The sequence below is a fragment of the Microcaecilia unicolor genome, chromosome 13 (genome assembly GCF_901765095.1).
Source record: "Microcaecilia unicolor chromosome 13, aMicUni1.1, whole genome shotgun sequence".
Classification (NCBI taxonomy): Eukaryota; Metazoa; Chordata; class Amphibia; order Gymnophiona; family Siphonopidae; genus Microcaecilia; species Microcaecilia unicolor.
The window spans coordinates 65,518,605-65,544,599 of record NC_044043.1 but is presented as its reverse complement, the minus strand read 5'-3'; the positions used below and the strand labels follow the sequence as shown (position 1 = coordinate 65,544,599).

Genomic DNA, 25,995 nt, shown 5'->3' with positions numbered 1-25,995 from the left:
TTCAATCAGGCATCTCCCCTTGGCTCTAAGCCCCCCCCCCCCCCACCTCTCCAAGTGGAGGCAGCCAGCAGTGAACAGCAATTTGGACACACTGCTCGCGCCTACCATACAGCCTTCTCTCTGATGCTTCCTGCCTCTGTGGAAACAGGAGTGTGTCAGAGAGAAGGCTCTGAGATCAGCACAAACAGCACATCTAAATTGCTTGTTCACTGTCAGCTGCCTCCAGCAATGAAAACCACTTTTTAAAAGGTAGACCGGTGGAGGGGGTTAAGAGGCAAGGAGAGATGCCAGATGGGGAAAGGACCGGAGATAGAGAAGAAGTTGGAATGTGGGGAAGAATGGGGTGGCAACATCGCTTCCAGCTGTCAAAAAGTGCTGGAACGCCATTCTGCCTGGTAATTCAGAGATGTAAGTCCATTCTCAGTTTAGTGATGGTTTGAGATGACAATAGTTCTTAATCTGAAATTATCCTCAAGGTAGGAAAGGTGTAGCTTCCTCCTCAATCTTGACCTGAGTAAAACCACAGGTATTATTCTACACTTAGGGAGTCAGGCTTGCTAATCACTACTATATAGGAGTCTCCATGCACAGATGCCCTTACTGCACACCACAACTGATCTTAAGGAAGAATTTGGTATATTAGCTAGACTTTTTTTGTTTTTTGTTTGAATGGAGACTTCACATTCTAAGTAGGTGTCTGAGTTAAGTGACTTGGCAGACGTCACAAGGAATGGATTTGAACCCTGGTCTCTCTAGTTTTCAGCCTGTTATTTTAACTACTAGCTACTTCTCTGCTCCTTATGTATTTTGTGTTATAGAGCAGGCTAAGAGGGACTTCCAGATGCCACCCAGAGATTTTAGTGTCTGTCTTTAGTTTTCACTCCCAGCCATAGAGGGCCACCAAGGCATCAGGTTTTCACAATATCCCTAATAAAATATGCATGAGAGATTTGCACAACTACTCCCTCCACTGTATGCAAATCATTCTCATGCATATTCATTAAGCACACTGAAAACTAAACCTGTTGGGCAGCCCTCAAGTATTGGAAATGAAGACAAAGACTCTATCCCAGTGGTTCTCAACCTGGCCAGTCAAGGTTTTGGCCAACCACAATGAATATGCATGAGATAGATTTACATACAACATATATTCATTGTGAATATCCTGAAAACTTGACTGGCTAGGTTTTGAATACTTGGTCTATCCCCTGCCTCCTGCACCTAAACCTGTGGTTCGCAACTTAGTTCTCAAGATGCACCCAATCAATTGGGGTTTCAGGTTATCTACAATGCATGAAAATTCTGATGGATATCCTGAAAACCTAACTAGTGTATTCTAAGGAATGGGTTGAGAACCTTTGACCTAAACCATCCAAGACAGTTGTTTGCCTAATGCAAGGGTTCTCAATTCACTCCTTGGGAAACACATAGCCAGTTAGGTTTTTCAGGATCTCCACAATGAATATACATGAGATAATGGAGGTAGTGCATGCAAATTTATCTCATGTATATTCATTGTGGCTACCTTGAAAAACTTGACTGGCTAGGTGGATCTCAAAAACTGGACTGAGAATCCCTTGGTCTTTACTCTTAAGCCTTGGGGGCTGCCAGCAGGACAGGTCAGGTTTTCAGGATATCACTAATACCTGAGAGAGTTGCATAGTGGAGGTAGTAAGCCATGCAAATCTCTCCATGCACATTCATTAGGGATATCCTGAAAACCTGACCCATTGGGAGCTGGTCAAGCCTGGGAATCAAGCCCAAGGCTTTAAAGCAAGGAGGTTTAATAACAGGAGACAGCCTGATGTCACAAGGCTGAAGCCAGTCTCCACCCAAGGAGCTTTTAATTCTCCCCAGTGTAGCTGCTACCACCAGCTTGGTATACCCAAAAAGCCAAAAGAATATATTTTCCTACTTTCTCTTTGTTCCCAGCTACTGCTGCAAGATGACAAGTCTGTGTGATAGGCTCAGCACAGCACAGCTGAGTTTTCAGTGTAAAGCAGCAGTTTCCAGCTCATAGAAAAAGTGAAAGAAAAACAGTGGCAAGATACAAATAATGATCACTGAGCTTTTTTCACAGCTGCAACAAGATATGAAAGAAGCTAAGAAGACCACACTTCTGATGGTCCTCTCAGAGCTCCTGGACTGGCCCCTTCATGACAGCGATGGCGAACCCCATGCTACTGAGCTATTCCATCGGGAAGAGAGGACAAGCTCCAACCTGCCCCTTCCCCAGGACAAGACTCCCTGCAGAAACTTTTTCTGGAAAACATTCTCTTCATGCTGAGAGTAACTACATTGTCTGTTGTGGTATTTCCTCACAGCTTGTTTAGCTAAATATTTTTCCAAATAAAAACCATATAAGTGCATTGTGCATTTCTATCTCAGCAGAATAAATATAACATGACCAAAGTATTTAGTTGATAAAGTTTTCCTTTGTTGCAAAACAGCCTTACTAACTCTGTTTCAAGTTTAGGGAATAAACTGACATATTGCAGACCTTTGAGCACTAGCACAGACTGCAATGGGACACTGTTTCTTGATGCATCCTTTTGGGTTTCATTCTTGTTTTGGACAACAGAATTTCTGACAGATGACCTAACCCCATTTTCCCTACTTGCTTAATACATTTTTATATCCACTATGAATATGCAAATATGGAAATCTGTCATGCATATTCATTGTGGATAGACTGAAAACCCAGTTGAGCTGAACAAATGTTACGAGCTCATACTCATTGCATGCATGCTTGCTAAGAACTTTCACCATGCACATTTTTCGCTCTCCTTTACCATTTTTTAATATAATTTGTTTCCAACCTGTAGCCTACCACATTCATATTCTCCCCTTTTCTGGAGCTTGGCCTACTGCTTCAGGCTTCAGCCAGACACTAAAGTTTTGCAGGGAACACTGGCCAGACCCTGCTTTCTCCTCTGTATACAGATATCTAAAACGGATTCTAGTAGGAGGGACACTTACATATACACACATACACACACACACACACACACATCTATAAAGCAATTCAATTAAAATATATGTATTTCCTGCTTGTTATTTAAAGAAATTTGTTTTGCACTTCCTTGTGACTCTGGGCAAGTCACTTAACCCTCCATTGCCCACCGCATTGAGCCTGCCATGAGTGGGAAAGCGCAGGGTACAAATGTAACTAAAAAAAAAAAAAAGTTGCCTTATTTTATGGTCTCTTGCAGTGAAGCCAATATGGTACTGTTCTGCCTGGGTTTGCTCCTTTACCATTCTTACCTCTGGTTACTTCAATAATGTAAACATAAATACTGTGGCAATGTTTTATTTAAAGTTGTGTGTGTGTATGTATGTACGTAGGTGACCACCTACCTTGTGTGCAATCAAATGTCAGCCATATTAACATTACTCCATGAAGTTGCCAATCACTCCTCGCGGCTGTTACCGAGTCCCTCTTAGATTTTCAAAGTGCCCAACCACAGGTTTCATTCAAAGAATTTCTTCAAGGACTGGGGTGGTAACCTCTGTGCTTGAGCTGTATTATACAACTTCAAAGCTTGCAGCATTAGCATTTTTGTTAGCACTCCTAGAAAGCACCATCTAGCACTTCCTGATTACATCTTAAAACAAACCAGAACAACTTTATTAAGTTGAAAGTGTCAAGCAAGAGTTCCAAATGTCATTTTAAGCACAACAGCATCGCAATTGCCTGGCCCTTTGAAAAGCTAAGAAATATATTTGCAAATCATTGCAGCAGTCGAATAGAATATTTCCTTTCGTGTTGAGGTCTAGGGGACACAAAGTTTTAGTGCTTGTGGCAGTGAGCCTGGAATAATGGTGGCATTAGCTGGTGATTCCAGTGATAACACAGAAAGGGTTGAGCTCAACTAGATCTTTCCAAGAGGGGTTTCTTCTTCTCAAACTCAGTTGCCACATTCCAAGTAGATCAGACCTTCAATAATCCAGGAAGCCCAGACAAAATAAAGAATGGCAAAAATCATTAAAATACCATATAACAAAAATATTAATAAAAAATAATTCTTTTTACAATGCTGTTAAAAAAAAAAAACCAAACTAAAAACGAGGCATGCAAGTCCAGTGTCGCACTGAAAACAATCAAAGAAATGTGGAAACTCCTCATAGCTGTTGTCAGGCTGTGTGATAGATTGGGAGTGATCTAAGGCTCTAAAGAGCACCAGAGGTTCAGCGCAGAAGTACATGAAACTCATGAGCCTGGAGAAGGTATCAGGTCAATGGCAAGACTGTAAAGGGTGGATGGTGGGCCAGCAACTTGCTGCACTGACAATACAAGTCACCAAGTGAATCACTTACACAAAAACACCGTCTTGGTAGAAGATTCATTTTTCAAGATGGAAGCTTAGGTTGTGTTCCAGGAAAGGGGCAGCCATGTGCTCTTCATTTCCAGGAAAGAGCTAATATTTGTTATGTGGAAGGTGATGGCTGCTCTTGAAGCTCCGATTGTCTCTATGGTCTCAGGTAGGTCATACAGAGGTATGAGCTCCTCAGAATTAGGTGGTCTAACTGCAAAGTCTACCATTTACATCAGTGATTTGCACCCCTGTTCTGGGGGAATTTTCAGGCTATCCACAATGAATATGCAGGAGATAGATGTGCATACCAAGGAGGCAGTGTATGCAAACTGATCTCATGAATATTCATCTTAGATATTTTGAAAACCTGGCTGGCTGGAGTTCCCCCAGGTCAGGTTTGGGAATCGCTGTGTCTATGTCTACTGTAAGTTAAGGGACCCATTATTGGAAGATAACACACTGCAGCAATAAGCATTTTACTTTTTACGCTTTGATCTCAGTTGCTGTGCCAAAGGCAGTTTTCCCTTCCTCTGTGATACACTCCTCAGGGAGCGCAATGACTGCACTTGCTGCAGACGTTGAGAAAGCTGTTGCTGGCAGGCCTGCTGGACAGTCTGCACCTTCTGTTGCTCCCAACCCACTACCAGAGCCAGGGCCTCAGTGTCTTCTGAAGAAACAGCCTGTGGCATAAGCAGAGAAAAAGCATTTACAGCACTCAGCTAATAGGTTTGCCCCTCCTCCAGTGCAAGGTGTCTATAATTTTAGCTGTAAGTTTACTTCAGGTATACTGCACTATTTCCCATCCCCCATCTCTCTTTTCCTATCAGCCACATGAAGGAATTTCTGGCTGGTCACATGCTCTGATGGGGCCTCATATGTTGCTAAGGCAACTCAGATACCTGGTATATCTTGTTACAAAAGTAATTTACTGAAAAAAGGTATGGCAAGGACACCAATTGTAAGCCTCCAGCACATATGAAAGTCCCAATTACAAGCCTCCAGCCCATATGCAGCACCTATGATTGGTCTAGGGTACAGGCGAGGTGGATGCTCACCACAGCCTATAAAACCACGCTGCAGACAAAGGAACTCTGAAAAACTAGGCACGCTTAGAGAGAGAGTTTCAGATCGTCCAATGGCCTATGGTTTTTCCCGAAGGGGTGCTCTCCCCCTTTGTAGAAACTAATTCTCTATATCTAAGAATCTTTTACTCATTCTTTCTTTCTCTGCTTTCTCTCTGTTCTGTGACCTTTGTATGAGGAACAAACTTTTCTTCCTCCTTTTTCTCTTCTTTATATAATTAGTCTAATTACTTATAATTACCAGAGGTACTGATGTTAGATTTTGTAAGTTTTAACTTTACGACTGATATCTGATGCTGTGATGGTGGGTGAGTAATTAAAGACTTAATTCTCTCTAATTCCTGTACATTTGTTCTATAATATTTTATAAAATTTCATAAGTAGTTAGAGAATGGCATCCAAACGCTGCCTAGTACAAAAGGACAATGACACCACACTCTCCTACCTCTAACACTTACCACCAGCTCCTGACTGGGTACATCTCCTTCCTCACTGACTGCAGGTGCCCTTGCCCTATATCTAAACACATCAAACTAGATGTGGAGGAGTAGCCTAATGGTTAGTGCAGCAGGCTTTGATCCTGACAACCTGGGTTCAATTCCCACCACAGCTCCTTGTGACCTTGGGCAAGTCACTTAACCCTCCATTGCCCCAGGTACAAAAACTTAGATTGTGAGCCCTCTAGGGACAGAGAAAGTACCTGCATATAATGTGTACAGCACTGTGTATGTCTAGTAGCGCTATAGAAATGATTAGTAGTAGTAGTATCAAACTCACTTCTAATTCCTGATTGGATAGACTGAGTTCTGGATATTCCTTTTCTTTTATGGTATGGAGGATTTTGTTGCTAAGTTGAACTCTTGAAGCAGGTCTAGAGCAGCTGGCACTCATGTCCACTTCATCTGTGTTGGAGATACCCACAATTGCAGACTCTAGGACACCAGTGAGACATCTTTAAACCACTAGGTTGCAGAAAGCATGCAGCACCCACATGCTACCCGAATTCAGATAGCATCAATGAAAATTCTTCTCCTCCACTGCAGGCGCTGTTATATTTCATGCTAAAATTATCCGGACCAGTGATTCTCAACCCAGTCCTCAGGGCACACCTACCTAGTCAGGTTTTCAGAATATTTACAGTGACTATGCATGGAGAGAAATGTGCATACCAAGGAGGCAGTGTATGCAAATCTCTCTCATGATTATTCACTGTAGATATCTGAACCCAACTGGCTAGAAATTGGGCTGAGAAGCACTAATCTAGACTACAAAAACATATTGCCTGTTCAAAGTGTAAAATACACTAGATTCTTAAGTTTGAGGCTAAGTAATTGTGTGTGGGGTTTTTTTTGTCATGTTTATTGAATATCAAAAACACTTTAAGGCTACAAATAAAGAAATGACAAATCTGTGAAGCACAGATACAAACCACCCACCTCCCCTACTCAATCTACAAGATGCAGCTGCGTGCTATTGGTGTCAGAGTGGACCAAAATGGGGACGAAGTTAGGAAGAAATGGTCACCGTGTGCTGTAACAAGATTCAAAATACTCTTACGCTGTATGGCACTAAGTAGTATCATAGTGGACTTCCAATATGACACATGGGGACCTCCAGAGACAACCAATGGGACAAAATAGTCTTTTTAGCCATCAAAATGGTTTGTCCCAAAAAAGCTCACATTCCTGCTGGGCATGGTTTCTGGGTGGAGAAAATCTCAAACAACTGAGAAGAAGAAGGGGTCTAAGCCACATTCCAAATCTGAGAGACATGTCTTGCCAACTGAGACCAGTAGGAATGGATCACTGGGCAGGACCAAAACATGGGACCCAGATGTGCCCCCGGCACTGAACACTTAGTACATAAGTCATCAGGGTGAAAAAGTAGCAGGACCTCTGCAGAGCTCCCCCAACGGTTTCAAATGTCCCAAATCTGATAATATATGATGTAAATAAAGCATTCCCGCTACTGCCCAACACTGGAAGATAGGAGAAGAACCTCCCCACTGGGAAAGCTGCTTCAGTAATTGTGGTTTTAAGAAGTAAGGGGTCCTTTTACTAAGGTGCACTGAAAAATGGCCTGCAGTGGTGTAGACATGTGTTTTGGGTGCGTGCAGAATTATTTTTCAGTGCACCTACAAAAAATGTCTTTTTTTTTTTTTTTGCCAAAAATGGACGTGCGGCAAAATGAAAATTGCTGCGCATCCATTTTGGGTCTGAGACCTTACCGCCAGCCATTGACCTAGCAGTAAAGAATCTGGGAGGTAATGACCTACGTGCGTCAAATACCACCTGGTGCGCGTTCATTATGTGCGCCCAAAATTTTAAAATATTTTTCGGACGTGCACCAAAAATGAAATGACCGCAAGAGCCATGCGGTAGTCCGATGGTAACTCCATTTTGGCGCATGTTGGGCGCGTACACGGCTTAGTAAATGGGCCCCTAACTGACAACAGTTTGACCCCAGCTTGTAAACACAGCAAACACTACTAGAATTAAGTTATTTCTTGGAGCAAAAAATGGTGGTTTCCTGGTTTCCTGCTCTCACACATTCCCAATGAATGAGCCGTTTTCTACTGTAAGTATGCAGTACTGTTGTACCTCAGCATAAGTATCCTGGAAGAACAGCACAGTATTTATCTAAATAACTTTTACCCCCCCCTCCCCCAACCACAAAAAAAAAACCCACATTCTTCACACTGTCTGCTCCCATCAGCAATATGTTCATAAATAAAGGTTCCTCACCAGTAGCTCTGGAAAGCTTTGTGTTTTCAGTCTTCAAAGCCTCCAGATAAAGTTGCAGGAGCTGTTTGGACTGGCGCTCTTCCTCTCTACGGTCCAAGACCCGCTGGAGGCTTCTCTGCAGTGACTGCACCTTGAGCTGATTTTCTGCCAGTTCCTGTGCCAGCTCCTGGCATGGCACATCAACAAGACTCTGGAGGGTGAGGAAGGATGAAGAGAAAACCCCATCAATAAGAGAACAAGATGTTTAATCTAACTAAAGTTGCCAGCTTAGTTTATAAAACAGGATCCAGGTGATGGCGCTGATTCCTTGAGTGTACTTAAAGGCAAAAATAAAGAACAGAAAAGGGTACATCTCAGCAATCAATCATTAACCTTCTGCCCTAATACCTGGAGTTCTTCCTCAGACATCAGGATAATGCTGGATAAGTCTTGTTTCAGCTGCCTGGCCAAACACTTCCACTTTGGCAAAGCACCACTGTCCATTTCATCTTCAGTTTCCGAGTCTCTGGAAAGCCAAGCTGGGCACCCACCTGTATAAAACAGAAGCCTTTCTGTTTAAAAAGGAGAATTGACATGCAAGACCATTCGGGCAAGGTCAGTTATCCTTGCATCCAGTTTGTTCCACACTTTGCATGTCTCAGTTCATCGTTTTAAGGCATATGATACTGCAATGAGCACTTCTTGCTTGCCAAATGTGGCAGTCAAAAGGCCAATAATAATACAGCAGATACAAATCACTATAACACACACACAGAAACACTGCTGTTATATTTCATACAAGAAGGAAACTTTGGACCATCAGAGGCGGTACTCCACAATGTACTTGGTGGTTCAATAGTAACATCCACCTTTTAAAGTCATTGGACTAATTTTTTAAATATAAATATACATGAAAAAAACTTCAAAGTTCTTGAGATAACAAGATACATGTACTTATCTGAACTGGTGATTTTCAGGGGGATTTAAAACCCACAAATATGTAAATCTCAAGGGGCCTCTGATGGTCCAAAGTTATCTTCTTGTATGAATCAGGGGTGTATCTGCTGGGGCCACAGGGGCCTGGGCCCCCACAGATTTCGCCCTGGACCCCCCCTACTGCCGCCGTGGGTACCTTTGCTGGTGGGGGACCCCAACTCTCACCAGCCGAGGTCCGCTTCCTCCTGCCGCTGCGAGTTTTTTTAAGTTCTTCATCGGGATTTTCGTCCTCCGTCACTCTGTGCTGCTGTTCAAAGAAGCTGCTAGCTGAATGCAGTTTCGGACTGAGTCTGACGTCGCTGCTGCACGTTGTACATGAGTCTGACGTCCTGCACGTACAACGTGCAGCAGCGACGTCAGACTCAGTCCGAAACTGCATTCAGCTAGCAGCTTCTTTGAACAGCAGCACGAGTGACGGAGGACGAATCCCGATTAACTTAAAAAACCTCGCAGCGGCAGGAGGAAGCGGACTTCGGCTGGTGGGGGTTGGGGTCCCCCACCAGCAAAGGTACCCACGGCGGCAGGGGGGGGGGGGTCTGAAATGGCGGCGGCTGGGGGGGGGGCTATAATGTGCTTCGGCCCCCGCTACCGCCCCTGGTATGAATTATCAGAACAGCAGTGTTTCTATGTGGTGTGTTAATGTAAGTCTGTTGCAATTCCTTTTTTCCCCTTCCCCCCAACCACAAGTATCTCCACAATGGGAGACACTTTTCCTTTGCAAATGCTTAAATTAACAGACAAATTATGTCTTGATTCCTGCAGTGTTCTGCAGTTTTTGACAGCTGAGGTTCTCCTTTGTGTCAGCCAGGCCTGAAGGGGTTAACCTATGTTTAAAATTAGGCTTAGCTCTAAACTCTCTCTAGTTGCAGATCTTTTGCTAACTGTAGTCCAGCCACACACTTCTCTGCCTGTCTTGTTCCAAGAATTTGAACAACATGGGCAGGTCTAAAATAAATATTAATAAACACCAAAGTCATAAATGTTAATTTACTCACCAAAGAGGTAATTCAACTTCAATCTAATTTTCCTTTTAAACGAGTCCCTCATTTTATAAGTGCCTTGGTATCCAAATTACTCTGAAAGTGGCTGATCTATATAGAGCAAAATTATAGCCCTGTATTAAGGAAAATTCTAGGAGATGGAGAAATAGGGGAAAAAGTACATTTTTCTTAGTTTGGCGGGATGGCTGCTTTTAAAATGAACATTTTACCTATACTTGTTCCTGAGCCAGTTTTACAGAGCCTGCAGAGGGCTGTGCAATCCTTTATCTGGAAAAGGAAGCCTCGTAAGGAGGTCCTAATCTTAGAGCTTATTATGAAGCAGCACAGTTAAGGCAATTATGGGTTTGGAGGGATGAAGGTTAAGAGATATGTAAAAATAGATCAGCACTTTTTATCAAGGGCACTTCTGCATTTCCTGGTTTGGGCACAGAAGGAACTATGGGCAGATAAGAATAATCGAGAACCCATTTACCTACCATATTTTAAAACTGTGGTGGAAGTTCAAGACAGGTTGGATGGGAGGAATTTTAGGTCTTTACTTACCCCTATTAGTTGGGAACTGGGAGTTAAGGGAATGGGCGAGTTAGTTAAATCCACAGATTCTGCAACTGACTGAACATAGCCAAGTAAACGCCATCTTACAAATTGAAAGGGAGTTTGAGTTTCCAGTAGGGAATGTTACGCTTTCTTGAGAACAAGGCACAATCTACAGCAGAAGAAGTGGGCAGAAGGCTGGGCAAAGGGGGCTCAACAATTTCAAACAATTGTGGTTAACCCAACAGGATTGGAGGGGATTGCTTTCCTATTAACATGGAGGACTTAAACAGAAGGATTTTTATAAGATCTCCTATATGGTAGAATGGCAGAAGGATTTGAATATGGTATTGGATGACCAAGTCTGGAGGGACATTTGAAACACGCTGGTTCCTTCCAATGTATTGCCCCTTTTAGTTTCCCGTTCTTTCCTTTCCAATGTCTCAATGATCTTTTCCATTGTTATATTCCTTAATGATACTAGACTTTGTCTCGCATAACATCTCATAATGTAATCCTCACCACTCTTAAACCCTACCCACTGACAAAACTGTCAGACCTCCCTGTTGCCTCGATTATGTTTTGCCCCCCTCTCAACTCACCCCTGTTATATTCCACTGTTCGATCCCCTAAGAATATCCTGAACTTACTCTGTCTTATATAATTCTTCACAATGTAATCCATAATTGTACTGCAACCAACTGCACTTCCATCTTTTACTCTGTATTGTAAGCCACACTGAGCCCGCAAATAGGTGGGAAAATGTGGGATACAAATGCAAATAAATAAAAATAAATAAATAAATAAATAAATCAATAACTGAGTTGTAACAAACTGTACTTCTAGCTTTCAGAACGTATTGTAAGCCACACTGAATCCGCAAAAAGGTGGGAAAATGTGGGATACAAATGCAATAAATAAATAAACAGCTTCTTTAATACTTGTTGAAATGGACATCCTCATTTGAAAGTATTACGGAGACAGTACATGACTCTTGCGTGCCTGAACAAAACGTTTCCCGGATTCTCTGCTAGGTGCTCTGAAAGGGGTTCACATCTGCATATGTGGTGGCAGTGTCCTACAGCAGTGTTTTCCAGGTCCGGTCCTGGCGTATCCCTTGCCAGTCAGACTTTCAGGATATCCACAGTGAATATGCATGAAAGATTTGCATATAATGGAGGCAGTGAATGCAAATCAAGTTCGTGCGTATCCAATGTGGATATCCTGAAAACCTGACAGGCAAGGGGTACTCTGGGACTGTATTCTAGGGTTCAGACCTTTTGGGATCTAGTTCTGCAAGAAATAGGCAAAATTTTCAGGAAAGAGTGGGGATTAATGTCTCTTGGAACGTCTGGGTATCCCCTGCTATGACTCCTTTACCAAACAAGATTTATTGCGATATCTAGCAGCTAGGAAAACTATAGGTCTTAACTGGAAATCAGACGGCTATTCAGCTTGGAGAAGAGACGGCTGAGGGGAGACATGATAGAGGTATATAAAATAATGAGTGGAGTGGAACAAGTGGATGTGAAGCGTCTGTTCACGCTTTCCAAAAATACTAGGACTAGGGGGCATGCGATGAAACTACAGTGTAGTAAATTTAAAACAAATCGGAGAAAATTTTTCTTCACCCAATGTATAATTAAACTCTGGAATTCGTTGCCGGAGAAAGTGGTGAAGGCGGTTAGCTTAGCAGAGTTTAAAAAGGGGTTGGACGGTTTCCTAAAGGACAAGTCCATAAACCGCTACTAAATGGACTTGGGAAAAATCCACAATTCCAGGAATAACATGTATAGAATGTGTGTACATTTGGGAAGCTTGCCAGGTGCCCTTGACCTGGATTGGCCGCTGTTGTGGACAGGATGCTGGGCTCGATGGACCCTTGGTCTTTTCCCAGTATGGCATTACTTATGTACTATGTACTTATGTACCACCTACAATAGATCAATGGAGAAAAACAATGGGGAAACTAGTCCTCATGGATGGATGGATGAAAGAAAGACAAGACCTAGGCTACCTGCACCCTATTTTTTCTGAGAAAATTACAACTTTGTGGTATTTTATACCATATTTCTATTCTGCAGAATTATTAAGAGGCCAATGCCATGGATTTTAATGTGTTATACAGACTCAGCCCAACAGATTGTATATATACCTGAAAATATTCAGTTATAGTCTCAGCTGGGAGAACAGCAACTGACCCGCAGCTGGGAAGGAGACCCAGCTCTAAATTGCATCCAGTGAACAGACAGGTACTGAACTCCTTGGGCAACGCCTACGGTAGACAGTGCTTTTTTTGTAGAAAAAAAGGTGCCGGTACTCATTGTGGGCGGGGTCACCACACATGGCACCGCCACTATTATAGCCACACCCACATTAGCCACACCCCTTTTACCAGCCATGGCGCATATAAACAGACATCATTGAAAATATTATACTAGTATAGGAGAAAAAATAATGTGATTTTTTTTCATTATAAATAATTTCTGTAAGCTCTTACAGCTCCGGTATACCCAGTGCAAAATAAGACAAATTCCAAACACTAAAATGAAAATAAAATGATTTTTTCTACCTTTGTTGTCTGGTGACTTTGTTTTTCTATCCATATTGGTCCCAGTCTCTGATTCTGCTGCTCTCTATCTGTTCTCTTAACTCCGTTTCCAGGGCTTTCTTTCCATTTATTTCTTTACTTTCCTCCTTTCTTCTTCTTTTGTTGCCCTGCATCCATAAGTAAAAGCTGGGTCCTCCTCCATGGAATTGACTGGAGGAGGTATAACATGGATCCAGCTTTTGCCTATTTTCTCCATCCATGTGCAGTTTTTCTCCTCTTCCCTTTCCCTCATCTCCATCCATGTGCATCTTCTTTTTTCTTTCCTCCCCTCCATTCATGTCCAGCACTTCTCCTCTCTCTTCCCCTCCATCCATGTCCAGCATTTCTCATCTCTCTTCCCTCCTCTATATCCATATAAAGCAATAATTCTCTCTCCCCTCTCCTCCATCCAAGTCAGTATTTCTCCTCTCTCCTAGCCAACTCCTCCATCCATGTCCAGCAATTCTCCTCTATCTCCTGCTCTCCTCTCCATCCATTTCTAGCATTTCTCCTCTCTCTCCTCTCATCCATGTCCAGCAATTCTCTCTTCCCTGTCCAGCGATTCTCCTCTCTCCCCTCCATGTCCAGCAATTCTCTCTTCCCTGTCCTCCCCTCCCCGTCCAGCAATTCTCCTCTCTCCCCTCCATGTCCAGCAATTCTATCTTGCCTGCCCTCCCCTCCATGATCAGCAATTATCTCATCCCTGCCCTCCCATCAATGTCCAGCAATTCTCTCTCCCGTGCCCTTCCCTCCCATCCCATGTCCAGCAATTCTCTCTCCCCTGCCCTTCCCTCCCATGTCCAGCAATTCTCTCTCCCCTGCCCTTCACATGTCCAGCAATTCTCTCTCCCTTGCCCTTCCCTCCCAGCCCATCCAATGTCCAGCAATTCTCTCTCCCCTGCCCTTCCCATGTCCAGCAATTCTCTCTCCCTTGCCCTTCCCTCCCATCCCATTGATTTCCAGCAATTCTCTCTCCCCTGCCCTTCCCTCCCATCCTATTGATTTCCAGCAATTCTCTCTCCCCTGCCCTTCCCTCCCATCCCATGTCCAATTCTCTCTCCCCTGCCCTTCCCATGTCCAGCAATTCTCTCTCCCCTGCCCTTCCCTCCCATCCCATGTCCAGCAATTCTCTCTCCCCTGCCCTTCCCTCCCATCCCATTGATTTCCAGCAATTCTCTCTCCCCTGCCCTTCCCTCCCATCCCATGTCCAGCAATTCTCTCTACCCTGCCCTTCCCATGTCCAGCAATTCTCTCTCCCTTGCCCTTCCCTCCCATCCCATCCTATGTCTAGCAATTCTCTCTCCCCTGCTCTTCCCTCCCATCCCATTGATTTCCAGCAGTTCTCTCTCCCCTGCCCTTCCCTCCCCTTATTTCCAGCGATTCTCCGCCTCTCCCCTGCCCTCCCATCGACGTGCAGCGATTTTTCTGTCCCTCCCCTGCCCTCACCTCTCATATCCAGCGATTCTTCGTCCCTCAACGTCCTCCTTCACTGCCTGCCAGCCAGCGTCGGACTCAGAAGCGAACGGTGCAGGCAGCGATTGGCTGGCAGCGTCGTAGCTTCCCTCTGCATGTCCCGCCTACAACTTCCTGTTTACGCATAGGCGGGACTTGCAGAGGGAAGCTACGACGCTGCCAGCCAATCGCTGCCTGCACCGTTCGCTTCTGAGTCCGACTGGCTGACAGGCAGTGAAGGAGGACGTTGAGGGACGAAGAATCGCTGGATATGAGAGAGGTGAGGGCAGGGGAGGGACGGAAAAATCGCTGCACGTCGATGGGAGGGCAGGAGAGAGGCGGAGAATCGCTGGAAGTAATGGGAGGGGAGGGGAGGAGGAGAAAAAGGTGCCGGTACGCCGTACCGTTGCGTACCGGCACAAAAAAAGCACTGACGGTAGATAAAAGTAAACCCTAGTCGGGTCGTGTTATTTATACCAATCTTTCTTTATTGATTCAAGTTGTGTCTTTTCTAGTTGACTATTCTTCTTTTTTCTTCATAAGCTATGAATTGATTTACTAAAGTGCGCTATTCATGTGTGTTATTTATTGCTGGTTCTATTTACTACTAATGCACATTAATGTTAGTGCACCTCAATAAATCTAGTCCTTAGTTTCTAAGTCCCAATATCTCTGACTTATGTTGCTGAGTGATCCTAGAATTTATGAGTTTAGCCTGGAGGTGTTATTTCTGCGGAAACATATGACCCTTGGGTTTTGTAGGGTCAAATTGTCCCTAGACACTATCAAGGAATGGCAAATAGTAACCCAGCTGGTGGGTGAAAGTTAATTCTTCAGGGGCTCATGAAGAGGCACAGACCGGGCCTGGACAATGCTTGGTGAGTCCCCTGAATATTAGTTGTAGTGCTAGGGCATTATGTCATATCTGGATTATTAGAACATTTTATACATTACATTTAAAAATTACATGTTAATCAGACAGTGCAGCAGGGCCAATGGAGTAAGGAGGCTGCCTGGATCACATGGGACCTTGCTGTCACCTTCAGCATGATCATTGCTGTTGTGAGCATCTTTGTTCCCTCACATTCCTGAAGAACTATTTGGTATGTCTGAACCTTCCCAACCCAATGTGGGAGTGCTGAGGAGGGGTGGAGGTAAGATTTACAGCACCTCTGTGAGAGAAGTGCAGGGAGCAGGACTGCAGAAAACAACCACAAATAGGAAGTGTGTGTGTGGGGGGGGGCTAGTCTCTGTACAATTTTCTATTCATGAAAAGCTGGCTAAACTAAAGGTTGACAAAGCAATGGGGCCAGATGGCATACATCCGAGGGTACTGAAGGAATTTAGGGAAGTTCTAGCAGATCCGCTGGCTGACCTTTTCAATGTTTCTCTAGAGTTGGGAGTAGTCCCGGAGGACTGGAGAAGAGCAGATGTAGTCCCTCTCCACAAAAGCAGACGTAAGGAAGAGGTTGGTAAGTATGACTTTTGTGGTAAGTAAATTAATGGAAACGCTTTTAAAACAGAGAATAGTAAAGTTTTTGGAATCTAATGGATTACAGGTCCTGCGGCAACATGGTTTCTCTACAGGCAAGTCTTGTCAGAAAAATCTGGTTACTTTCTTTGAATAGGTAACCAGAGAGTTGGATCGAGGGACAGCACTAGATGTGGTGTATTTAGATTTTAGCAAAGCCTTTGACATGGTTCTGCATAGACACTAAAATATACTGAATGCCCTCGGTATGGGCCCTAAAGTGACAGGGTTAGGAACTACTTGAGTAGAAGGCAACAGAGGGTAGTGGTAAAAGGAACTCACTCTGAGGAAAAGAATCTTACCAGCGGTATGCCACAAGGTTTGGTTCTTGGGCTTTTTTTGTTTTAAAACATTTTTATAAGTGATATCGCTGAAGGGCTGTCTGGTAAGGTTTGCCTCTTTGTGGATGATACCAAAATCTGCAATAGGGCAGATACCCCTGATGGTACGGATAACGAATCTAGAGGAATTATCTGGAATTTAGCAGCTAAAATTTAATGCTAAAAAAATGCAGGGCCGTGCATTTGGGCCGTAAAAACCTGAGGGAATAGTACAGTTTAGGGGGTGAAGAACTTTTGTGAATGAAAGAGGAGTGGGACTTGGGTGTGATCGTATGTGATGATTTTAAGGTGGTCAAACAGGTAGAAAAGGCGACGGCAAAAGCTAGAAGGATGCTTGGGTGCATAGTAGTAGTAGTAGTAGGGAGAGGAATGGTCAGTAGGAAAAAGGTGATGACCCTGTATAAAAGACTCTGGTGAGACCTCATTTAGAATATTGTATACAGTTCTGGAGACCCGCACCTTCAAAACAGTATAAACAGGATGGAGTTGGTTCAAAGGGCAGTGGTTTTCATCATAAAGTGTATGGCAACAGAGTTAAAGATCTCAATATGCATACTTTGGAAGAAAGGCAGGAGAGGGCAGATATTTAAATGTCTCTATCATACCCACATAGCATAAATGCAAAGGAGGTGAGTCTCTTTCAATTGAAAGGAAGCTCTGGAATGAGGGGGCATAGGGTGAAGGTGAAAGAGGATAGACTTAGAAGTAACCTGATGAAATATTTCTTCATGGAAAGGGTGGTGAATTCGTGGAACAGCCTTCCAGTGGAAGTTGTGGAGACAAAAAAACAAAACAGTAACTGAATTCAAGAGAGCTTGGGACATAGGATCTCTAAGGGAGTGATAGGGATAGCGGATGGCATGGATGGGCAAACTGGATAGGCCATATGGTCTTTATCTGCCTACATTTTTCTATGTTTCTTAAGATGGACAGAGTTTAATTTTGGGTTATAGTAATATCGTAAGCTGCTCTGAATCCTTTTGGTGGAAAGTGCAGTATGGAAGGGAATACCCCAACCACTTGAAGATGGACTCACATTAATACAGGCCAACAGAGTTAGTTTTCTTCAGAACAGCACTTAAGTGCTGCTTCACATTCAATCTGTGCAGGACTAGGCTTAGCTTATTTTATATTTTTTTATGCATTTAATCTTTTTCCTTGCATTTATGCTTTGTTTCATTCCCTTATTTCTGGCCATTTCTCCCATATGACTATATCATTTCTAATTCACACATCGTGAATTCTGTATGCATAGTTCTCATTCTATCATACTGAATAGAATATCTAGGACACAAAGCACTAAAGCTCCCTCTTCAGACACAAACCCTTACTACTTGAGGGACACGAGTGCTGTTCAGGTAAGATATTATGAAAATCGTTCTAAAGACCAAAAGCTTCACATTGGTGCTAATTTTCTTTTAGTTCAGGGTTCCAACAGCACCAAAGTGACAAGATTATAAAGGAATTTTGTACCTATAGTGCTGGAAGCCCAGGTCTCATTCTTGCACAGGAACATGAATTTAGTGTTCTGTGGTAGACATTGAAAGTACTCTTCATCCTCCACTATGGTTCCATCTTCTGTCAAAACAATAGTAATGGGTTCCTGGGTGCCATCAAGAGCCAGAAGCACACAGCCTGTGGGACAGAAACAGGTTTGGTATTAGGACTGTGTAAAGAAGTGTCACCTGTCTGACCTGCACTACAGAACTTGGGGTTTCTCCTATAGGGACAGCAATAACCATTATGTGGAACAAATCCAACAGCAACAGCTGTAACAGGATACTGGGAGTGTATTGTCATGGATTTGCACATACAGTGTCAATGCTGGCTTGCAGCAGCCCCTGTGTTCTTCACTCTTCTCAGTCTTGTGGCCACTGAAACTTCCATATAATATTTACACAACATCTTTCATCCAGAATCATATACGACCATTTCTACTATAAAGAGCAGCATGCACAACATAGGGGCTTCCACAGAGAAGAGGCCAATTGTCATTACAATACAGATTTTTCCCTTGGGTAGCTAATTCAGTTTGAAGAAGTTCAATTTTTAAAGAATTAGCATTTGAATTTGTAACGAAATTAAGGCACACCTTATGCAAGGATTCCATCGCACCCCAAAGGGATTCTAATGTTACCTTTGATGGCTTCTCCAAAGGCAGCAGTGGCGTTTCTGGGATGGACCGTTTAACAAGAGATTGCTGAACGACAGATATATGCTCCAAGATGGTCTCTTCGCCTCCGCTTTCTTTGGGAACAATTACCAGATTCAAATCTTCGCGGGAAATTCCCACTAAGGGAAGCGCCATCTCTCCAGGGGAGTTCTCCCTCCCTGACTCCACAGCTGCTATCTCCGACCGAAGGGTGGGATTTCCTCCCGGTCCACTTCCCACTTCGCGAACCTGGCGAGGACTTCGAGGGCTTAGTGATATTTCGCTATCCAAGCCCAGACTCCTCTCGGTGTCGGGCAGCGGAACCCCCGTTGGTGTAACCGGATCCATGAAATCGGTTATAGGAGGTTGCCTACGGTTCAGGTCAGTGGAGGTTAGGGAGATACCTCCTCGCACTTTCCCCTTCCACTTAGGCATAGTAATGAAGAAAAAAAAAAAAGAAATCAGGAAAAATTTCTCCTGCTCCAATTTCAACGTCCTACCAGGACGCCATCTTGAATCAAAGACTTTGTGTAAAGGTTTTTAATGTATGCTGTGATCACAGACTGTGTGCAAAGAATTGTGAAGGCTGGACAAAGGTGTTGGCTTGTGTGATCAAATAATCTATGTTATCCCTTCGGGTAATTATAGGGAAAACAGCTGTATTGTTTTAAATGTAAATGGTTCCCAGGTGTTGAGTATATTTGTGTGTTTTGCAAAATAGGGAATACTGGTCAGTGAAAAATAATAAAATAAAAAAAATAAAAGATAGATAGCAATGTTGACAATGGTTCCTTAAGAATATGTACCCAAAATAAACATAAACGTGTATAGTGTATCAATAATAAAAAGTAATAAAAACCACGTGTCTAAATAATAGATAGGCGGAGGAATCATGGTTATGAATCGGACTGATTACATCATCAACGAAATAAGAAGACAATTAGATGACCATGAATTTTACATTCCCCTGGAGAAGGATCCCACAGAAGAAATACAGAAAGATATTACAGAATTGGTGGATATCGCCTCAAAAATGGGTTTTCTCACACGAAAGGAGAAAGATTTTTTACAGGTTTCACATCCGATTATTCCATCATTTACATACTGCCTAAATTACACAAGTCACTAATCAACCCACCAGGCAGATCAATCATCTCTGGCAAAGGTTCCATTCTAGAACCATTATCCATTTTCGTCGATTTCTTCCTGAGACCATTCGTTCCGTTGATACCTTCATACATACAAGACACCACACACATGATCAACATTTTGCAAGAGTATGATGGACCACTAACAGATACTATTATGGTCACCACGGACATCGAGTCATTATATACTAACATCTCACAATTGGATGCCATACAGATTATTGAAAAAAACTTTACAATGCAGGTCCACACACAAGAGGCTACCCAATCACTTAATTCTGACATGTGCTACTATTGCACTTACGAAAAACTACTTTGGATTTGACAAAAAATACTATCAACAAATAAAGGGGACAGCCATGGGCTCCAATATGGCTCCGGATCTGCCAAACTTGTATGTTGATAATTTTGAGGATCAACATCTTACAGCCCACCCTTTTATGCAACACGTCAAAATTTACCGCCGCTATATTGATGATATTTTCATCCTGTGGCATGGGAGTGAAGAGACTCTTTTTTTCCTTTTTTCAGTGGCTTAACACAAGAGATACTAATCTTAGATTTAAGACGGAACATGACAATAACGAAATTCACTTTTTGGACCTAACTATTACCAAGAATGAATATTTTTTCAGAACAACCATTTACAAGAAGCCGACTTTCTTCACTATTCCAGCTAATATAATCCCAAACTCAAAAGCAATCTTCCACTGTGCCAATTTCTTCGCCTACGATGGATATGCAGAGACTCTGAAGAATTCAATCAGCAGGCGAAATCTATGGGCGCAAGATTTGCAGTAAGAGGCTATCCTCAGAAGTACATCACCAGTGGATACACTAAAGCTTTGGCCCAAGAACGCGAAGAAGATCTTTTGAAGTCCACCCGGGAAAAGGAAGCTCCCGATATAGTTTGCACATTTAAATATTCTTTTTTGGCAAAACATATTTCATGTTCCATCCAGAAACACTTGCACATTCTAGAAGGACTCGAGTGCTTCAAGAACAAGGAATTAGTTATTGCATATTCCAGAAACAAAAATCTCAAAGAACATTTGGTTCTATCCACCTTACCAGAAATTAGGACAACTTCAGGTACCCCATGTTTAGGTCATATGAAATTTGGACGCTGCAGCATAAGCAATCTCTGCTTAGAAACTACCATTTTTACTCATCTAATCACTAACAAAACCTTTGCCTTGAAGCATACGTCTGACTGCAATATCACCTCAGTTATCTACATCATTCAATATCCTTGTCCTCTTTTATATGTTGGTAAAACCATCAGAACCATTAAAACACGTATCACAGAACACAGAAGCTGTATCACGAGGAAAGTGGAATCTGCACCTCTTGTGCAACACTGGTACACAGCTAACCACACTACAGCAGATTTACGTTTTCTTGTAAGACCTTCACTAAGAAGTGGAGAGGAGGAAACTTTGACAAACTTTTGCTACAGGATGAGAAGAAACTGATTTTTGATTTAAACACACTCAGTCCACATGGTCTCAACAATGAGATTGATGTGTTAATGCTTCACAACATATTAGATATTGTTTAACTATATTGTAATCATTTCTTATTTAAAATTTGTAGATATCTTTTTTTATTCATACATTCCGTTGCAATTCTTCTTTTCTTCATACATTATCTTATGTATCATTTTATTTATTAATACCAGTAATTCAATTTAGACTCGTCATTCGCATTGTTATTGACTGCACATGCCTCAGTTTTGATATATTCTTTATATATTTTTTTGCACATTATTATGATTTTAAATAAAAATTCTTAGGACGTATTTATATTACATATGTTTAAAACTTTTTATCTATGTTCAATAACACTGTTCATTTTATACTCTTCAATGTCAATATATAGGTGATTGTACATATATAATTTTTTTCCTGTTCAACTTTGTAACATTATTATTATTGTTTAATCATTATGTTTTTAGTTACTATTTGTAGCAATTTTAATAATATAATCTATTTAGACATATGGTTTTTATTACTTTTTATTATTGATACACTATACATGTTTATAGCAAATCACTCAGAACTATCCACCTGTAGGAGATTTTCCAATCGTGGCAGGAGTTAAATCAACATGCATTCTTTAACTTTCTCATCAGGTGGTTATTGGCTGGAATTCTGTCCCATTGGAAGGGATGAAACAAATTATATGAGGTTCTGGAGTGGATTAAAAACTTTTCTTTTTTGAATTTGTTATTAAAGACATAACTACTCTAGAAGTTTATTATGCAATTCCTTGCGTTCTAGTTTTCTTTTATATTTTATAAACTACATTGAACCAGTGTGTTGAGTAATAGTGGTATACAAGAACTCATATCGTATCGGTGCAAACAAGAAAAAGGAGGCGAATTATCCAGATTGTATACTTTCCACTAGGTATATCTCTGGAGGCTCAAACGCCACATCGTTCGGATCTGTCAATGCATGGCCCTGATTTAAGAAGAAATGCGTTGGATCCCGATGACCCGGCTTTTATCTATTCCACTTGGTAGTTCTGTGTCAGTATACCCCTACAATAGCTCTGCTCTCCTAGTGATCCCATATCTATACCCCCCCCCGTTTTCTGTGTAACTTCTCATCTCATACCTTTGCTCCGTAGCTCCTGCAGGGAGACAGCAGCCACCCCACGCTGCTCGCGACTGCCTCTGCTGCTGATCAGACATTTTTTCAGGGAGCTCTTATCTACGTTTTGTAAGTGATCCCCTTCCATCCCAACCAGGAAGTACACGTGCGAGACCACACACTTCCGCGTTCCAATAACACACTGCCAATCGCGAACGACAGTCTTGTGAACTGGCTTCTTCAAGGAGCAGCATAACATAACCCTTACCCTACGGCAGGCAGTGAGGGCACCCACAGGCCGGCTGAGGCTCCGCCTTCTATTTGGGTTTCCTTGGTAACAGCAAGCCCGGCCGTTGGGAGGCGGTGGGGTCGCTGTGTGAGCGCCTTGTAGATTTTCTTGCTGTCTGAAGAACTATGTTGGGTTGTTTTGTATTTTGATTTGCTTAAAGCTGTGAGCAATTTCCCTATCCCCGACTATAGTAACTTATGAAGCATATATGTACCTTACGGCTTTTTAGGAGTCCGCCTGTGTTCCGTTGCTCGGTGCTCATCTACCGAGGTCTGTGCAGAACTTTCTGTGCACCGCGGTCGGTAATGGATTAGTCAGGTCTCATAAAATGGCTTCCTCGGAGCAGCCGGAGTCGCCGAGGCAGGTAATTAGAGGGGAGGGAGGTGAAAATAGCAGGACCAGACTGGTGATCAGAGGGTGCAAAACTAGCAATAATATGGGGTAGGTAATAAGAGGAAAGGGGGCGAAAGCATCAGGGGCTGATGCAGGTAATAAGAGGAGAGGGGGGTGAAAGCTGCAAGACCTATGATAGGTAATAAGGGAAGGAAAATAAAAGAAGAAAGTGGGGTTGGTGAGGAAGGGGATCTGTAGAAAGCAAAGATATGTAGAAAAGAATAAGAGTGTGAATTGTTCAGGGTAGTATCAGGGGTATGTCTGGTTATGAAGTGATCACACACCCCATTTATAGATAGATTGAAGTTCTTGCACAGATGCGAGTAGATAAGGCCCTGGGAACTTATAAGATAAATCGTAGAATACAGTGAGCAAGGTAGTGCTGATTGAACCTTTTATAATTCTGTTCAGTTAGTCTTTGGAGTTTGGAAAGATCCTGAAGTCCTGGGAGAAAGCAGATGCAATTCTATGCCAAAAATAGGAATAAGGAGGAGACAGCTAAATAGGAACCCACCAGGCTACATTCAGTAGTGAGCAGAGCTAGAGACACAATACTGAAGATTGCAAGACTGCATAGTTTCACATAGAAACAGAGAATGTGATGATAGAAACAGCCACAAGATCTAATCTGCTTGGTTTGCCACTACTGCATGGCCATATACCCTCAATTGACTTCTAGCTTTTGCTTCACAGGAGCTAAGGATTGTTTGTATTCAACCCAGGCTTTCTTGAGTTCTGTTGTTTTTATCTACACATCTTGTGCTGTTTCATGCATCTATCAAGCTTTTCTGTTACTCCTGAGTCTACCCCTTGGAGTCTCACATCATGACATCTTGTTCTTGAAATTCTTTTCAAGTGATTTTGTTTCTTCTTTTGCATTATTTATTACTAGTAGGGGTGTTTATGGCTATCACCCCCCCCCCCCCCCCATGAGATGCTGTAAAGCCAAACATGAGTGAGGTGTCAAAAGGAGTGAATTAGGGAGGAACATTGGCAGTAGCCTCTCTGTTCCTCACAATTGGCCAGTGTGAGACTAAGGCAAAACACTGTTAGCTGGTTGAGGAACTGGTTAAGCAACAGAATTCAAGAGAGAATTGCAATGGAATTCAAGGAAGATAAACATGGAGTTAGTGACCAGCAGGATATATAAGGGTTTGGTACCAGTGGTTAATTTTTATCAATATCTTTATTAGAAACATTGTAGAGGGATTTATGGAAAAATAACTGTAGAAAATAAAATCTGGGAGTGGTGGAAGACAACTTAAAAAACTGGGATGATGGTTAAGAGTCTGGAAGTGTAAAATCATGCTTTTGGGCTATAAGAAGGCCACTTTCCATTTATTAGGAGGTCAAGAACTAGGAACTGCCAAACTGGAAAGGGATATGAGTTGCCAGTGTGAAATAAAGTGATAGGGAAAGCTAAACAAACAACTTGGGTGCTTAACCTCAAATAGCAACAGATGCAATCAGAGACCAAAAAAATGTGACTGATAGCTACAGAAATTCATAGTTGTATTGGGCATCACCAGCCTAATAAAAATGAATTCCCAAGTATATCTTGATATTTTGCTCATATACCTTATGAACTGCAGAAGGAGGTTTTCTTTGGCACAGTACAAGTGTTCCTATGAACTTTTAACAGTAGATCTGAGAAATTGAGGTCATACCCAACAGACCCTGACAGAAATTCGGTTTATTTCTATCATGATATGTGCAAAACTAGTCCATTTAGAGACATTACCCCAAGCGATTTGTACAAGGGCAACCTTACTTCCCTCTTTTTGGCTATAATCTCTCCCATCTTTTTTTTTTTTTTTTTATTTGGTAGGTCTGAGGATGTCTTAAGGTGATGGCAATATCTTTGTTTTCTAGAACTTATAATCAGAGCTCAAGAGGAAAACTATTCATATATATCAACAACACTTCCTCTTCTAGTAGATATTACTGCAGTCCACTGTCCTCAACAGACTCCATTACTTAAAGGCTCACAGCCATCAATTTCAAGGAGCACGTGCTGTCATCATTGGCAAAAAACCTCCATCAACTATCAAACTTTTTTGTACTGGATTTTTGGAGGTGGACTTCTGGACCTTTTCATTCTGTTGAATGATTAGAGACCCTCTGCGATCAGATTCTGATTGATAAAAGACAAACTCTGTACTTTCTAAACAGCATATTAATTATTTTGGAAATAAATTATTAGCAATGATTTTAGCCTTCAAAATATTTGTACATCAAGAACTGCCATTGGGAAGCAGTGTTTTAGCAGGAGATTTTCAGTATTCTCCCTCCCCCCCCCCCCCAACACAACATTCTTTCCTGCTCCCATTCCTCTGCTTTTCTCTCCTCCACCATCCAACAACTCATCCTTCAACCATTCACAGGTGTTCTGTGAGCATATCGAACAGTTTCTGATCTTGTAGGCTGACAGTTCCTGGTGCTGATTTAATGAGATCAACAACATGAAATGTATTTCAGGATCTGAAGCTTTCTTGTGATACTGGGCTGGCAGAGAAGAAATGTAGCATGCACTGCTGTGTACCAGGTTCACAATACCCCTCTGCCTTTCAAGCTTCCCATATTAGGAGAGCAGGAGATGAAATCTTGAAGTAGGAGACTCTTACTCAGTGCAGGAGACTTGGCAGGTCTGCTTCACCAGCTGAACAGCTCACATACACCAGTGGAAAAGAACTCAGCTTAAGTACTAATGGAAATAATGGTCAATAAAGAAGAAGTTTGTGCTCCTTTTCTGAAGGCTAAACAGGCTGAACAGAAGATGGCACATTTGCCAGAAAATACAAAGGAATCATAAAATATACATTACAATAGCAGTAGGAAGGGGAAAAAAGT

At 42.4% G+C, this 25,995-nt stretch overlaps 2 protein-coding genes across 3 annotated transcripts in view; one reads left to right on the top strand and one right to left on the bottom strand.

The window, feature by feature from the left end:
- Positions 1–3,191: 3,191 nt before the first annotated feature.
- Positions 3,192–22,808, bottom strand: DFFA (DNA fragmentation factor subunit alpha). The gene is made up of 6 exons (XM_030222458.1): positions 22,488–22,808; positions 18,040–18,201; positions 8,530–8,672; positions 8,143–8,332; positions 6,176–6,330; positions 3,192–4,996 (listed from the first exon to the last, which is right to left on the bottom strand). The coding sequence occupies exons 1-6, from the start codon at positions 22,720–22,722 to the stop codon at positions 4,793–4,795; spliced, it is 1,089 nt and encodes a 362-aa protein (XP_030078318.1). The 5' UTR covers positions 22,723–22,808; the 3' UTR covers positions 3,192–4,792.
- A 92-nt stretch (positions 22,809–22,900) lies between these two features.
- Positions 22,901–25,995, top strand: part of PEX14 (peroxisomal biogenesis factor 14) — a 114,720-nt gene continuing 111,625 nt past the window's right edge. Inside the window, exon 1 of one of the 2 annotated variants that reach the window (XM_030222455.1) lies at positions 22,901–23,116. In XM_030222455.1, coding sequence (XP_030078315.1) covers positions 23,081–23,116 — 36 coding nt within the window. In that variant the 5' untranslated portion in view covers positions 22,901–23,080. The remainder of the gene's footprint in view (positions 23,117–25,995) is intronic. The other variant, XM_030222456.1, reaches the window with a different exon arrangement.